At 35.9% G+C, this 17,977-nt stretch overlaps 1 protein-coding gene across 1 annotated transcript in view; it reads right to left on the bottom strand.

The window, feature by feature from the left end:
• ppp1r10 (protein phosphatase 1, regulatory subunit 10) overlaps positions 1–16,582 on the bottom strand; it is a 34,180-nt gene extending 17,598 nt beyond the window's left edge. Inside the window, exons 1-8 of the mRNA XM_028808075.2 lie at positions 16,473–16,582; positions 16,059–16,358; positions 8,297–8,414; positions 7,316–7,402; positions 6,731–6,866; positions 6,569–6,620; positions 6,048–6,140; positions 5,729–5,866 (exon numbers count right to left, since the gene is read on the bottom strand). Of these exons, the coding sequence (XP_028663908.1) occupies positions 5,729–5,866; positions 6,048–6,140; positions 6,569–6,620; positions 6,731–6,866; positions 7,316–7,402; positions 8,297–8,403 (613 nt within the window). The 5' untranslated portion in view covers positions 8,404–8,414; positions 16,059–16,358; positions 16,473–16,582. The remainder of the gene's footprint in view (positions 1–5,728; positions 5,867–6,047; positions 6,141–6,568; positions 6,621–6,730; positions 6,867–7,315; positions 7,403–8,296; positions 8,415–16,058; positions 16,359–16,472) is intronic.
• Positions 16,583–17,977: the final 1,395 nt, after the last annotated feature.

The raw sequence follows: 17,977 nt of genomic DNA, 5'->3' as shown, positions 1-17,977 counted from the left end.
GCCCACGGGCCGCAACAGAAATCTGTGCGGCCCGCATGACAGATCCTAGTTAGCCCTGAACTTGTACAAAATGATTACTATCGTTTGTGATTGAATCATTCTGCATCTTCGGCGTTACTTATTGACTTTTCTTACTTCTGCCTTCTGACAAAAGCGCGTTTTCCCATGGCATTACGGTACCGGAAACATCATCTGCTAATATAGCCACGAATCTTGTCCAAAGTTAATGAGCCGCAGCATCACAACTGAAGTGCTAGGCTGCAGCAGGGGTGGCCTTAGGCATGTGCAAACTGTGCACCTGCACAGTGCAGCCAAATCCCAGGGGCCGCCACGCCAATATATATTAAATATAAAACAAAGAGAAAATAACGACACAGCTGACGGCAATGTGGCCTAAAAACATTGTGTTTCTTGTTAATTAGTACGCTGTATTTACAAATTCGCCAGAGTTGGAGCAGCAAGCTATATGTAGTACAGTGATCCCTCGCTATATCGCGCTTCGCCTTTCGCGGCTTCACTCTATCGCGGATTTTATATATAAGTATATTTAAATATATATCACAGATTTTTTGCTGGTTCGCGGATTTCTGTGGACAATGGGTCTTTTAATTTCTGGTACATGCTTCCTCAGTTGGTTTGCCCAGTTGATTTCATACAAGGGACGCTACTGGCAGATGGCTGAGAAGCTACCCAACTTACTTTTCTCTCTCTCTCTCTTGCGCTGACTTTCTCTGATCCTGACGTAGGGGGTGTGAGCAGGGGGGCTGTTCGCACACCTAGACGATACGGACGCTCGTCTAAAAATGCAGAAAAATTAGCTTCACGTTGCTACCTTCTGTGCAGCTGCTTTGTGAAGCGACATGCTGCTTCGCATACTTAAAAGCTCGAAGGGCACATATTGATTTTTGATTGCTTGTTTTTCTCTGTCTCTCTCTCTGCTCCTGACGGAGGAGGTGTGAGCTGCCGCCTTCAACAGCTTTGTACCGGCGGTGCTTCGCATACTTAAAAGCCAAACAGCCCTATTGATTTGTTTGCTTTCCTCTGTCTTTATGACAGTCTGTGCTCCTGACGCGCACTCCTTTGAAGAGGAAGACGTTTTTGCATTCTTTTAATTGTGAGACGAAACTGTCATCTCTGTCTTGTCATGGAGCACAGTTTAAACTTTTGAAAAAGAGACAAATGTTTGTTTGCAGTGTTTGAATAACGTTCCTGTCTCTCTGCGCAAATCTGTGACCCAAGCATGACAATATAAAAATAACCATATAAACATATGGTTTCTACTTCGCGGGTGGCTCTGGAACGCAACCCCCACGATAGAGGAGGGATTACTGTACTAACACGTTTTGCCATAATGAGAATATCATGGGCCGCCACTTGGTTTTCAAGTTACGGACACGCACATATAGAAGCGTGTCATGAGCACGAGGTGGCTATGCAGTGTCCGCAACGGATGTGGCCATCCGCCATGCATAAGATACCGTATTGACATTGCCAGGCGAAGGGGCCACCGATTCTTTCTCTGCCCAGGGCCACCACAAGCCTAGAGCCGCCCCGCTAAGGCTACACTACTGGCTGGGCTGCTGAGACTGGCCACTGGGCAGAACTGACCATCACGAGTAGTAATAGCCCGCATATTTTCACGTTTTTTTGCTCTAGTTTCATGTAATTTTGTGCTAGTATTGTAACGAACAGTTAGTGCAGACTACAGCTGAAGGTCTGAAGTGGATGCGAGAAGTTGGTGAGTTATTAACATACTTTTGTGATTTTGAGTTTGTAAAATTATTGTAGGTCAGGTGGCTTTTTGCATATCGGCTTATTTTACAATATAAGCTTTGAAGTAAACTTAGTAAAGTAAAATTTGATTTTTGGAGGATTTGGTTTTCCAACTTGAATTACTGAGCAATGAATTCAGAGAGCATTTTCGTGATTTCAGTTCACACAAACAGGGCATTGCGCTGTTCTCTTACAACATTGAGAATGCGCCTGAGAATATGCAAATGGAATTGAATGAACTGCAGTCAGATTCTATTCTGAAGGCAAAATACAACGAAGTTGGTGTGCCAGGCTTGTATGCTTACCTACCACCCTCGTATGTGCAGATCCGTAAGTTGGCATCGAGAGTACTGTCAATGTTCGGAAGCATTTACCTTTGTGAGCAATTGTTTTCGTTAATGAAAGCTACCAAAACCCCACATCGCTCAAGACTTATTGTCGAGCACTTTTCATCCTTCATACAAGTTGCAGATGCAGAAGATTACAAGCCTGATATTGACGAACTGGTTACTAACAAGAGATGCCAAGTGTTGGGACAAAAGAAATAAATCTCACACTGTAAGACTCCTATATAAACAATGAATATAATGAATATAATATAATAAGAACCTAGCTAAAAAGCTAAGACTCTAATTCTACACTGTTGTATGGAGACTGTATGGAAATAAATTGCTTTTCTTTAAACTTTAAGTGTTACATTTTTTAAAGTTTTCAGTATTGGAAAGAAAGCTACAGTAACTTTGTATAACAGTATTTGTTACAGTGTGGCCCGCTAACGCACGTATGGCAGTCGAAGCGGCCCACCAATGGTGGTGAGTTTGACATGCCTGACGTAATCCACATGTCCAGCATCCAGTGATATTGCTCAAAATGTGCTAAATACATGTCTTTTGCTAAAATATTAATTACTTGGGGGGTAAAAAAAACAGCCTATGAAGTGAACAACAATACACATTCTTCATAACACAGTGGTTCTGAACCGACGACAGGACAAACTCGCCAGTGAAAAATGACAGTGAATCAGTTTTTAAACTCAAAACCACATTACAGCAAAGAACCTTCCAGTTGACGATTTACACTGGTCTTTCCTGTCAATATTTTAGCAAAAAATGCATGCATTTTGCAAATTTAGGGCATATGACAGGATAACAGACATGTGGATTATGTGATGCACCAATATTTTTTTCTTTTATCCATGAACATATGGATAGTTTAAAAGGGATGCTCTGATCCAGTGGCTGCCACTCAAAATTGGACAATTTTCACTAAAAAAAGATCATCAGTAACAAGGCCAATCACAAAAAACTATTGTTTTACAGCCCCTGCTTTTTAAAGTTTATAGTAATTTAGTTACAGTGCTGCTTTACACAAGGTGTTACATACCAAAGCCAGCACGTGTCTTTCTTTTGCAGCAAACTTCCTACAGTGTAAACAAACATCAGTGAGTGGAAGCTTATTTTATCATTAAGTGAGAGGCAATTTGACTTTTATCCTTTACGGTTAAAAAAAAAAAAAAAAGCAAGAAAAGCTACTTCAGGGAATTCCAATCTTTTACTTTGTCCTTAAAAACGGACACGTCTTAAGTTTGGACAGAGTGTTTGTTTAAAATGCAGGAGCTCATCTATACTAATAAAAGGCAAAGCCCTCACTGACTCATCACTAATTCTCCAACTTCCCGTGTAGGTGGAAGGCTGAAATTTGGCAGGCTCATTCCTTACAGCTTACTTACAAAAGTTAGGCAGGTTTCATTTCGAAATTCAAAGCGCAACGGTCATAACTGGAACCTCTTTTTTGTCCATATACTGTAATGGACTGCAGCTCGCTGGCCGTGGGAGGCGGAGTTGCGTATCGCATCATCACGCCTCCCACGTAATCACGTGAACTGACTGTGAACGCAGTACGTACAAAACAAGGAAGAGTCCCAAAGAGCGCTGAAGAAAACATTCATTACACAATTGAGAAGGCAGCGAAACAATAAGAAGTGAAGCACGGTGTAAACCTAAGTTTAAATTAAGTTTATAGAAACGCTCCCACTGCCGTTTGCAATACCATATTCGCGAGATACAAGTTTAATGAGAAGACACGAGGTACAAACGAGATTTGGATCACTTTGTAACGGAGTTAAAATTGCTGTAGCGAGAAACTTTTAAGTGCCGGGTCTTAGCTAACATTAAATAAAGCCGTGGACATTGCAACATCACGAAAGAGAGTGGCTCACGTGAACTGACTGAATGCAGCACGTCGGAAACAAAGCACCGTGTAAACCTAAAGTTTAAATTAAGTTCATAGACCTACAAAAGGTTGCCATTGATTTGAGGCAAGATTGCTTTTCTCCTGTACAACTATACATTGCATTCTCAAGAGTGTGCTTGCACAGCTTGGTCATATTACAACCGGAGTGCTGAACTGACAACGTGGTATACAAAGAGAACTATAACAATCGTAATATGTATATATGTGGATGTATATATATATATATATATATATATATATATATATATATATATATATATATATATATATATATATATATATATATATATATATATAGTTGAAATAGTTTACTGTCAAATAAATGCAAAGAGTACGCGACACGTGTTTCGCCCTCGTTCTGGGCTCATCAGGCGTACACACTCCACTATATATAAAAAACAGCAACACTCATTACAATGACAACACAATTACATTGACAATCATGTTACGTTATTTTTAAAATGTTTCCTTTTCTTTTTCATAACCTCTTTAACACACTACTTCTCCGCTGCGAAGCACGGGTATTTTGCTATTTATATTTTTATATATATATACACACACACACACACACATACACATATATATATATATATTTATGTACACACACATGTACAGTATACATCCACATATACCTCTATACTAATAAAAGGCAAAACCCTTCACCGCTGCGAAGCGCGGGTATTTTGCTAGTATATATAATATATATATAAAAAAAAAATTTGAAAAGATTTGTAGTGTGTTTATTTTTTGTTGCTGTGTGTTATACGGCACAAGTTCTGGCAAGAAACAAGTACTACGTAAATTAAAATAGTAATCTAAATTTTAAAAACACACCTCAAGATTTACGAATATCTGATGCACTGAAGGAAAAACCTGTATAAATGAAGTTATTTTTAACAGCAAAATAAGCTGTACATTAATATAAAACGATTTAAACCTACAAGTGCATATTTTTTATATTTGTGTGTGTGTGTATTATATATATATATATACACACACACACACACATATACACACATTTAAGCAGTGTTTTATTGCTAATATCAATTTATTGCGTGAATACACACACACACATACATATATCACTTTTTTTGTTAGAAATTGTGAAAACTAATGTATTATGCCTTGTTTTAGGTAGGTACATTAGAGAAAAAATTAAATAGGACAGCTTGTAATTAAGCATTTTTTTTATATCGTATTTATTAAGGAAATATTTTTGTATATTTAATTAATGTATGTATTTTAAGGAAATTTCATTTTAGTATTTTATGGTCTACAGAATTTATTTTGTTAATAAATGAGCAGATAACACGTGGTATATAGTTTAATTATAAAAACCCACTTTAACATAGGACGCAACTCTTTCATTTGTCTGGTTATGCAGATTAGTGTAAAAAGGTTTTTTAAAGAGATAAAAGAAAAACAAATTGTAATCTGTGGATCAAGTAACATGAAAGCAGGGATTGGTATTGGTCTTAAAAAAAAACCTGATCACAGCATTCCTCATAGTTAGTATAACAGTGTAATCTTTCCCCATGTTATAAATTCATGTATTTAGGCCACACACACTGAAACCTTACAATGGAGCTCAGTTTTCTGTAAGAAGGCTAAAACAGTAACTAAACCTATGGAATGAAGAAGGTCACAGGTTTTTCACAGCTTCACAGAACAATCATAAATATTTGAAACAGTGTTTACTAACCTGTAGACCTAAACTTCGCATGGCTTGGTGCCGTTGTTCTCACTGTCTTTGGCTTATCTTTTTTGTTGGCATCTTCCATTTTTGTCTCCACTTTTTCTACTATTTTTACTTTAGATTCTTCCTTTTTCTTCTTCTTATCTGTATAAATTAAAAAAGTTACAGTACTATCCATTAAAAAAAGAAAATTCATTGTCCTCTTCAGCGGACACTGACAGAAGTTTACTTTAGACAGGAAACCCTGTTTCCAGCAAATGACTGTTAAAAATGCATCTGACTGGCATAAAAACTGCATCAAGACCACAGAAAATAGCTAACCTACCTGTATGTGGATTGGATGCTGCTGCCGTGGCACTCTGGGAACGTATAATTGCCATCCATCCATCAACCAGCATAGCTGCTAGCTTTCTGAGCTCTGTCAGACAGAACAAGGGTAGGGGATGTGCTTAAAATGTGGACTACTTAGTATGTATTACAATTAACACAATACTGCATGCTTCACCCTCCCTGGTCATGGTTGGGCAGCTAAAAACCATCTGGACAAAACATGCAGACAATTCACGATTATTACATCTACTGTCAACAAGAATGCTTTTACTTATTATGGATTAACATTTTTGCAATTACTTACAATAAGATATGAAAACAAAGTTCACAAAAAACATTTGCTATTTAAAATTCCAGCTTGAAAAATCAGGATCAAGTAATTTTTATTTCAAGAGAAATTTCATTCCATTTTACAATTTTTTTTTAATTATATGGTATAATATTCTACTAAGAGTGCAATTACCATGAAAGAAGCTATATAAATAAGAAAACCACTTAAAAAAAAAAAAAAAATACCTTCATTTTCTCCAGTTTTACTCAGTTGTTTCACCAACTTGGCTGTATTATTCTATTAAAAATTAAAGACATAAGTTTAAAAAGGATATTAACTTGTCTAAACAATAAACACTTGTAGATTAAATACAGGAGCAAAAAAATAAAGTAACACTAATCGTTTACCTGTTTGAGATGGTCAACAGAAAGCGGCAACATCTGCAACGTCTGTAATATCAGCTGCATAAGAGGTGCATTGTTTGTTGATTTAGCGTAGGTTAACCAGGCATTTAACAGTTTATAACCACCGACTCTTATAAACCTACCATCAAGCAGAACAAACAAGTTTAGTTTTAATGACCACAAATCAACTACTACAAATGGGTTACTGACCACAACTAACAGAATTCACTTTTTACAATGAAGAACCTTCAAACCAACCTTAATTTTTTGTTTTCCAGAGAAGTAATTTACAAGTAAAAAGTAGAAAATACAACTGTTAATGCCAATCTGCTAAGAATATACATGTTACGTTACCCATTTGGGATCACACAGTTTGGTCTTTATTGACTAATTTCAAGATGTCTGATATAACAGGTCAAAGTCTTAACTACTAAAATACAATGACCACGTGGAGAAAAAAAAAATTCACTCAGTAACAAACATGTACACTTTATTGGTAAAATTACAATATTACTTTGGCAGCACAGCTACTAAGTAAAAATGTATTATCTGCATGGGAAAAAGTCTGTACTTATATGAGTTCCTTACTTGTTAAGATGATCTTGTGACTTAGTTTGCAGCAGTATATTGAGATAAATACATCTGCTGACCATCTTCTGAGAGCCTTTCATTAAGCTGCATTAAAAAAAAAAAAAAATTTTTTTCCCAATGATTTGCATTCATAAGCAAAAATTTTATTTTACACAAAACTTAAATTTTCGCCATCAAAAATTACAATTCTAATATGAATTTTTAATGCATTTTAGAAGTTGGGAACACGTACTTAAACAATTATTCAAGTCTAATGTAAAACTGCTACACCAACTACTGTACATACTGCAGATGCTCAAAATTAATTTCATAAGCTATAGGAAATCCTCAAAGTACAAAGTGAGGGTGAGAAACAATTTCCAAGAATGTACTTAAAAATACACAAGTATTCAGAGCACCATAGAACAATTTTGTGCTATATTATATAAAAGTGGAATGCATTGAATAAGACATTTATTTTAGTTTACAATTGCCAGGTACTGTATGGAGTACTTTTTAAAGCAGAAATAATTCCTTCTCTGAACACAACTAAGTGAACCAAACTTTTAGCTGATGAAATAAGCAGTTCTATAATACATTCTTGAGTGAGATTCACCAATCCAATTCTCCTTAATATATGCCAATGTTCAGAGGAACAGCATATACAGTACTTTTCACTACTGGCAAAGAAAGTTATGCACCAGTACATTTAATAGGTTGACTAAAAAAGTCTCTTTTCACAGCTTTAGCAAGAAAAATCTAAAACTATTAACCTATTCATTTCCTATTCACACTGTATCAAGTACACGTTCTTTAGGGAGCTGGATGTACCCCACATGGGAAAATACCCAAGAAATGGAGAATGTGCACTCTGCACACACAGTAAACAATATGAGTCATTACTCCACTGCCAAGAACCTATGCAATAGTGGCACTAGCCATTGCAGCATGTTACTGAAGTTTTATAGTTACAGTTGGGGGGAAAGGGGTGAGCCTTACTTGAAGATTTTAGAGACTCCCTCTGCAGACTTGATTTCTCCTTCCTTGCCCAAGAAGCAGTCAAGAGCTTTAAGAAGTTCTCTTGGGTCCACAGGTCCTGTCCCCATGGTTTATGACCCTACAGAACAATAAAGTTATTGATTAAAAAATATGAACAATAGATTTTGCCATTTTGAGTCAGATTAACAAGTCCTTCAATCTGTTTTTCAACAAAAATAAATCATTCTTGCTCAGGATAAAGATCAAAAAAAAAAAAAAAAAAAAAAAACTTGATTGAAACTTCTCTATAAAAACTTTAGTTTTGAAATATCATGGATCACCGCCTTATTTTTCTGGCAATCCTAACTGGTAACAAGGGACTGGCATACAAGCTGGTGCTTACTAAAGCACTTCTTTAACATTACTGGGAGTTTAGCTCATAAACAATTGAAAACCTAGTAAATGGAGGACTTCAGAGTGCTAAAAACATTTATTGCCGAAGGTGCTTACAGATGCCAAGGCACAAATGCAATGTTATTCAACAAATTACACATGCAAATATAAAAATAACATAATACATACAACCTGTACATATGCTACTGTGGCCGGAATACAATGGAAATAGAAAAAAAAAATATGCAGAAATACTTTTTTTTATTAATCATGTGATTGCAAAGTTTAGCTGCAACATGGGCTTGTCGGATAAGCACTACACTGTTTATGCACAACTATCAAATAACAGATTGGAATGTGTGGTTGAAGTGGCTGTGCTGAGAGAGGCTAAATCAAAGTTACAGGAATTCATTAACGTCAAAAGGTACTGTCCATCTAGGTGGGCAGCAGCAGTAAACTGTTTAAAACTACTACTACCAAAGGTTACAACAGAGCATGAAGGCAGCTCTAATGATTTAAAACTGTGAGAAACCCTGAAAAAAAAAATCTTAAGTTCACTTGTCATCGGGTCTGACTCTAGGACTGAGGCGTGATGAATAGGTCCATAAATGATTCAAGAGTCAATTTAGGATTAATATCACTTGGCTGTCAACAGTTGAAAAAATCCTTCCATAATACTCCTTAAGAACTGTTCCGAGGGTAACCTTTCATTTCATCAACTCAGTTTATTAAATACTGGTCTTTACAGAAAAAGGCACTATAAACAAATCTTTATTCATGATCTATTTTCTAAACACAAAATGGACTTGTACAATATGCAGTTACTGTATGTAAAGATTTTTAGGGGAGGGTGTGGGGACATAAAAGATATTAAAATTGGAAAATCTAATAAAAACTGACAAAATATAAAAAGGACAAATGCAATCAAAATAACTTTCTACCCAACTTCACTGATGCATCAATGGGTAAGGGAATACATGTAAAGAAAAACTTTTAAAGTAAATTTTAAAAATGGAAGTTCTGTGCTTTGCCTCCCCAAAGTGACAAAATTCTTTATTAAAAAGTTACATTAATTTTTTTTAATTTAGAATATGAAAAGTATATATAAACTCAATCAGTGACTTGCATTAGGTTAGATAAAAGATGACTGACGTTTTCTATATATCATTGATAATACTGTGAATGACGTATAGGTTCAACCTCGTTAATACATACCATTAAATGTTATACAAGAATGGGGCAAGCTATACTTCAATTTTATAAAGCACATTAGATACAAGACAACAAATACAGACAACATTAACAGTAAACTGCTGCAAATTCAGAGTTGCCATTTGAACTTAAACACCACCCGAAATGTTGAGAGAATACCTAAATACAGAAGAACAGAAATCCATGTAGCCCCACCCATTACAGAATGGGTAAGACAAAGAATACAATGGAAACAGAATTACAGGTGTGCCCTCAAGTACCAGTTATTAGCCACATACCAGTTAACACAAATATCCAGTTTCTCTGTGTCCCACAATTTTCATAGACTTTTTTCTAAGGATACAGGATGTCAAGAAAATATCTACTGTAGGCCTTACAACATGTTGACATATTACCAGTCAGATGTGGTTGAACAAGCAAGTTCAATACAGATTAATCCTTAATTTTAATGTTTCATATGCTAAAACATGATACTGCCTCTAAAATGAAGTGCTGCAAATTCACAGTGCAATCAGAACAAACTTGTTTAATCAAGGTCTACATTTCTTCTTCCTCACTGCACATTAAGTCAACAAGCTAAAAAAAAAAAACTTTCGAAAATTTTCCTGAAGTACTTCACCATAAAAAAATAGCTATTGATGAGATGGACATGACAGAGAACACAATTTGCTCACATGCATATTAACAAGTGTTTGAATAAACAAGATCAACAGACTGGAACAACTTGTTTAAAAAACAAAGGCACACCAATTTCAAACCAATCTGCGTACCTGGAGAAATCATATTGTACTAAAAATTCGAAGCATTTCTTCTTTGATTTCAACAAAAAATTGAAAGAATTTATGTTGCTCATTATTTCTATTCTAGTCCTTAACCATATATCAGAAATGTCTGCTTTGGGATTAAAATTCCATAAATGTGGAATCTGACAAACAAAAGCTCCACAAATGTTGTAAGGAGACATGCTACTCATAAAAAATTTCAGGTGATGCTTAAACATGTGGCTTTATAAAACAGCTTGCAAAGAAAGCCCTACATGTTCAGTTCAGGCTCCACCAATAAACAAAATGAAGGTTTGCTCACTGAAATTATCCAATGTGTATTAACTTCTTATTTAAAATAGTGTACATTTATCTAGAAGCCAATTCTTAAACGTTAAAAAAGGGATTTATAATCCTTGTGCGGTTCAGTGGGAAAGTTTACTTAACCAAATATATATAAATGGTGCATATAGGTTTTAGGATACCATCAGCATAGTTTGGTCACACTATCAGCGTGCATCAGTTCCTGTATTTTTATGATAAAAAAATTAACCCTGAAACTGCATCTACCTTTTTAAAGGATAGATTAACAAGAATGTAAACATTATTTCATAAAGGTTGTGTTGTGTTTAAAGGTAATTTTAAAACTGACAAAATCTGGTATTAATGAAATAACTGCCAATTACAGGTAGACTCCTTCAGGTGAATATAAAAACTATTCTAACGGTCCATGTGAAACTGAAGACAAACTAATTTTATATTCAACATTACAAAAATGGATTCTTAAAATTAAGTCAATATTAAAACTCCCTAAAAGAAAAAGTGAGTGTTCCCACAACAGGTCACCACAAAATGGCACTATAGCCAATAGGCTTTCCAGTCTCCGTCATCTTTTTTTAAACATTGCGGGTCTTATGTCAGCTTAAGCTCAGTTAGTAAAACTGAGTTGCTTTGATCCAATTCATAAGCAGATGTGGCATCTGTTTAAAAAAAATTAAAAAATGAAGTCTTTTACAGGATTAAATTTTCATGATTTTCTTCAAAAACTTACTTCTGTCTCAAATACCACAAAACTATTAAAAATATCAGCTGACCTCATATAAACTCTCATAATATGTATAGGTGTGACCTTCAACACGGTCCAAATTCAAAAGACCAACCAGGAATACTAGAGGAATCTTAACTGTACAAAAAAAATTTGAAATGACCTACTTTAACGAAAACTACTAAAAAAATATGCCTTTAATGTATACAAAACACTACTTATGTTAACTATAATCAGTAAAAAAGAACCAGAGTAATGCACTCCTTTGCAGTCATCTTAATCCAATCTAACAAGTGTGCTAAACTTCCAAGAACATTAAGGACTTGTTGTGAGCTTCATTACCTACCATGCCCAATGCACATCACAGAAAAACACTACAAAGTACAATGTGGCCAGACTTTGCAAATAACACCCCTATTTAACCAAAAGTTGTTTATGAAAACAGAATCCAAGTTAAAAAAAAAAAAAAAAATTACAACTTTCAAAAAGAGCAAGGCACTGTTACTGACACAAAGTGCAGGAGTCTTTTCTTCCCATTTAAATATGCAGTAATATTTAGGGTCAAAAGATGTTGCTATAGATAAAAAAAAAAAAAAAAAAGTGGTGTATGTGTATGACAGGGAAAACAAGTTGCAAAAAATTGTCTGGAAAGCTTAGAACATTGCACAATGGGACGCATTCTTATCATGCAATATGAATTGTGTAAAACAAATGTCCATTCATAAAAAAAAAAAAATCACGTAGGTTTTTTGTTTGTTTTTTTAAGTGTAAGCCTACCAGGTTTGGCAAACTAACTCAGCCTGTTGTGCTGAATGGATTGCAGATTTTATAGCATACCATACACACCTCAGTTTCACATTCTCCTCAAAATACAACACCCGCACCCCGCCCCCCCCCTTCCAATAGGCAAAATGCCAAAATTCCTGGCAGACAAAGGATAGTTCTAATAAAAGAAAAAAACGTTATGTACTGGATTTAATTTTTTTTTTTTAAATGTTCCCTCCCTAGATCTCTCATACCAGTTATTTGATGTTGCACATGGACCTTGTCTGAAAGAAATGAAATGCAGAGTTCATACAAGGAGGTTCATCACATCAACCTTTGAAGATTAAACGTGCTTCTTAAAAGCAGTCCTTTCTAACCTGAACACATTCAGTAGTATGCTTAGATGCATACTGAACTACTTTCAGTTGTAACCGTTGTAAACTTGGGACGTGAAATAAGCACTTGCTACAGATTCAGTACAATAAAAAAAAAAACAGTATGTGGGGAAAAGTATACTTTTAAACATAAATGCACATTGTGTATGCATCCATGCCTAGCAAATCTATGAGACTACTTCCACATACTGGTGTTAAAACTGCAGTAAACATATGGTATTAAGTACTTATAGGTTCAGGACTATTGAAAACACTGTTGTGGTAAAATGCAAAGCAAAAGTAATCTGAATGATAAAATATACTTTTTACGTGAATTAAAATGTTTCACCATGGACATGCCTTTAAAATAAAACCAAAACTGTTATTTGAAATGTCAAAAGTAATCTGAAAGATAAAATATACTTTTTATGAGAATTAACATGTTTCACCACAGATGTCTTTAAAATAAAACCAAAACTTATTTGAAATGTAACGCAAATGCTGCATTTGGAAATCTTTTAAGACAAAAGCAATTGCTCAAGTTAATGGCCCCTAATTTATAAGGGTATTATGAAGCTAGTCAAGACAAAAAAATATCCTAAGCCTAATGTATTTGATTTTCCTATGGATTTGCCCACTTTAACAAGCTACATAGTTGCCAGATCAAATGTGTTTTAACAATTTGGACTGAAACTGTCAACATCTCACACATGATTTTCAACTAATTAGTTTACATTTTTAGTCTTTTATTGCAGTTCCTATTATGAGGAATCTGTTAAAATATTCCTTTCTTTGCCCACTAGTATTTAATATGATGTACACCAAATTCCACAAAGATTGTAAGGTTATGGTTTTGCAAGTTTGTCTTGAAAGTGTAGTTTCAAAACCTTATGGATTTTCATTAAAAATGAAGATATTTACAGAACTAGCCTTTTCATTGGTTTACATTAATCTTGAACTTCCCACTTACCTCAACACTTAAAGGTGTGAAATTCTCTATTTTAAGGTATATGGAGCTCAGTGAACCTTCTGTGTAATGTAGGTCTCGAGTTGTTTAATCAGTTTGCATACTTCTAAATGTTACTGAAAACTAGTAATATAAAAGATGTGTATGTATACACTGTCATGCATGTTAAAAAAATACACACATGCACAAATAACTGCACTTATGTTTTTACAACCTTCACTTGCAAAACTTCAGTCATATTTTGCTGCAAGCAGATATGCTTTAAGCAAGACCTTAAACAATATTTAATGCACTATGCACTGGGGGGGGGGGGGGCGCTGTGAAGGTAAGGAGGATATGAATGACATTTAAGCCAATGCATATTACAAGTCATAAACTAGAAAAATGCATTCCTTTCCTTCTTACTTATGAAGACACCCCCAGGCAAAAACTTATTTTCAACACAATCTAACCTGATGTTTCTTCAAGGATAGTTTAATGAAACAGACTATTACTATTATACAAAATAGGCAGATTTTATTACAAATAATGCTGTACAAAACAGATAGATGTGCACTGTTTATACAAGGATAATCAAATATGAATTTAAAGTGTAGTTCACTACCTTAACAGAATTCTCAGCATGTATGTGCGATATGCCATTACTCTAGAAAATATACATATTTTTTTTAATAAGTGCACTCTAAGTGGACTCAAAGCACCAGTACTGCAAAAAAGGAAAAATGCGAGCCTGTGTCATCAGGCATATCTTATATCATATATTGTACACACGTCAAGCTGCATGCATATAACTTTTACCCACCGATGACGTAAAAATGAACAAAAGAAAATGTATAGAATTAGTGATTGTAAAAGACAGGAATGGAAATTGTGAAATGTAAAATTAATACTATAAAGGTATTTGGCTTACCAGTTGAAACTGTTGGCTCTTTGTGAAGAACTTAAAACTGACGATTCAAATCCCCCCTAAACTCCAACTGAACATTTAAACTCTCAATTATTAATGGGATCTAAAACAAGCATGTGGGCTCTTACAACATGTCCAATAGTAAATTCCCAGCTAACAATGCTAAATTAACATCCCTCCTTAAACTAAAATGCATAATGGATTCTTCCCTGAAATTTCGTATCTTTAAACTGGTATTACAAGTTTTTTCTTCCTAGTTAACTCCCACATATTAAAACACCTAACACATAGCAGTGTACATCTTAAAAAGAAAATACAAAGGGAGTAAAGTGTCATTGATCAAGTTGAAGGATATAAATATACAAAATGCATATATCCATTTAAACAGGGTACACAAAATGAAGAAAATATGAAACACACAAATTATGCATCATGTTGCAAACATGAGGCGCGCCACAATGGACTGTCTTACAGGCGCCGTGTCTGCAGGTCTGCCTCCAGGATTTTCATTAATTCCCTGGAACCGTCAATGAAGACGGAAAGGATTAGGCATTCAATAGAAACAGTGCAGTACCGCCCATTGTGTGGTGACGTCACGGCCTCTCCCTGCTTCTTCATGACAGCCATTTTGGGACTTTTGGATGTTAGGGGAAAAAGAAAAAAAACAACACACACACACACACACACACACAATTACATACAACCGTTCAGCATTTGTCAGACAGCAATGATTTCAATTGAATATAAAATGTCCACACGTTTGTGAAAGAAAAATCAGGTCGTTCCTACATCCCAATCCGGCGAAAATAGCACAAAGACAACCCATCCGCCATTTTAAAGCACAAAGACTGCGGTGTAATGTCCGTATTGCTCACCAGCGACCGCAGTTTTATCAGATTATGTAGGCTTCTGACCCTGGGGAGTAAGTTGTCTACATTCGCTTCATAATCATTAAAAACGCAAACTTAAGTTAAATTAAATACGGAGTACGATGGACATACAGCAAACAATTGTATGCATTACTTCCTATTCAACAGCAATCTTTATGTACAGATTGCGGTCTCCTATTCACCAAACGAAAGCGCGATCACATTTCATGTTAGCACATACCTACTTCTGCAATCTTTATGTACAGATTGCTCATTGAAACGACCAACATGATCGTTTAGTCGTTGTTTTAACTTGTCCCACACACAATGATGCGCGACTTTATGCATCAGCCAGGCAGTCTATTGTGTGTGAGCTCATTTAACCTTTAAAACACTCTTCGATTATCACTGGATTATGATTACTTCCTGCTCAATGCAACTGTTTAGCTGTAAAATTTGGTTTTAAATTTGGTTTAAAATTGACACTTACTATCAAAAACTTTTCTCCTCAGCGCCCAGGTTGTTTTTTTATAACTGTGCTTTATAGCAACACGAATTTTGATTGCTTTTATAACAGTTTAAAAGAGAAAACTGTCATGGCTGTATAAAGCAAACTTTTGTAAAGGAAAAAATTTGCTTTGTTTAATGGGCGGGTTTTATGCAGCTTTTCTTCTTGAACAAGAAAGTAAAGTGGAATCAAAATGTCCGTCGCTGGTGAAGAAAAAAAAATGATCAAGATGATATTCTGTCGTCTGTTCGGTCTGCGTCCTTGTGTTAACTCAAAGCAAATCTGTAAGGAAAAACACAATTCGATTACTACTATATTTACTACATCGAAACGAAAAATTCCGAATTAAACGCTACGCACTTCATATTCGAAAGCAATCAGCAACACCCTACTTACCTCAAAGAAAATCCCAGAATGGCGGAAAACTGGGCGGGTCGCTACTTTTATAAGGATGACGTCATCAGCACGCCTCCTTGCTACCGCCGAGTCCGTCGCGCACTGGTCGTTTTCCCCTCAACCTACAAGACACGGGACAAGAGCCCTCCTCCCACCTCGACGCCTCTGCTGTTTCGCTGTCACACTCTTGCCCGCCTTGTTGCTGCTTTATGGCGGAAATGCCGCAAAAGCACGTGTAACAGACAAGGAAATCACTGCATAGGTCGAGAAAGGACGGCTCTTGTCAGCCATGATAAGCGGGACCAGTGCGGCCAAGGACAAGGAAATTATTTCGAGTTTTACACCTTAGTCGTTATTTTATGCCTTGATTACAAACTATTCCTATATTTCAGTATACTGAAATTTTTTTGTACTCGTAACCTTTCACAAGGTTATATATACACAATACATATATTACTGCACCAATACGGATCGAATAAAATAAGACAACTTTATTATCTTTATCTTCATACACCACAGTGTTCTAAAACTGCAGGTATGTTTGAACAATTTAAGTAAATTGGAGATAGCCGTATTAATAAAAAAAGAGCATGACAAAAGGGCACAGGCATCAAAGTCCATTCATTTTCAGAACACGTAATTCTCCTTGCAAGGTCCCAAAGGAACCACAGCCTCAGGTGCCATGCAAGACTCAAGTCCAAATGGAGTGCCATTCCATCACAGGGCACAAAGCCATACCCACACAGAATGGGTCAGCTTCAAAGTACTCAACCTAACAGGAATATGTGTAGAATATCAGAGCAAAATAGTGTAAACCAGAGAATGCCCACAAATAGAATAGGCAAACTCCATGCAGAAATGGATCTGTCTTGAAATTAAACTATACCACCAAGGTAGAAAAATCTGCTTTATCTATGTAAAATGCTATATGTTGTATGTCTATCACACACGTTTGCAAAAACCAGGACCTTGATCTTGGTCTCATTCAACAGCTTATGCACAATACATTTAACACAACTCATGAAATGAACATGTGGGGTACCTCAATCACAAAATTGGCCTTCAGGACCTTCTCACGGGAGGGAGTGACATGGGCGCATGCTGTGGCTGACAGGAAACACACACTGATAGGCAATAGGTCATACAGTCCAAGCAGAACAAAAAATCATATACAGGCCAAACATGATAAGATTCCCTAGGCCCATGATTACCAGGAGCCCAAGGATGGCCCCAATATATGTTTATTAATTAACCCCACAGGGCCCCCCTTCACTTTCCCTTTTTATTGGAACCAGTGTTGGTTCTCAATGCCCCAGGTCATACACAACCAAAGGACTGAAGGTGTGGGCTTGTTGCGCCACGTTATTCGTCTTTGGAATAAATCAAGCACAGAGCATGTTTGTCAGGAAAAAAGTCTTGGTGACACTGGACGGCAGTGAAGGACATTGCAGCAACATTGACAGAGTGATCTAGGGTGCTGTAGTTCATGACAGGCACATACACCA

This window comes from Erpetoichthys calabaricus, chromosome 1, assembly GCF_900747795.2.
Source record: "Erpetoichthys calabaricus chromosome 1, fErpCal1.3, whole genome shotgun sequence".
NCBI lineage: Eukaryota > Metazoa > Chordata > Cladistia > Polypteriformes > Polypteridae > Erpetoichthys > Erpetoichthys calabaricus.
The sequence above is the reverse complement of the archived record's forward strand: the minus strand, read 5'-3'. Positions and strand labels throughout refer to the sequence as shown.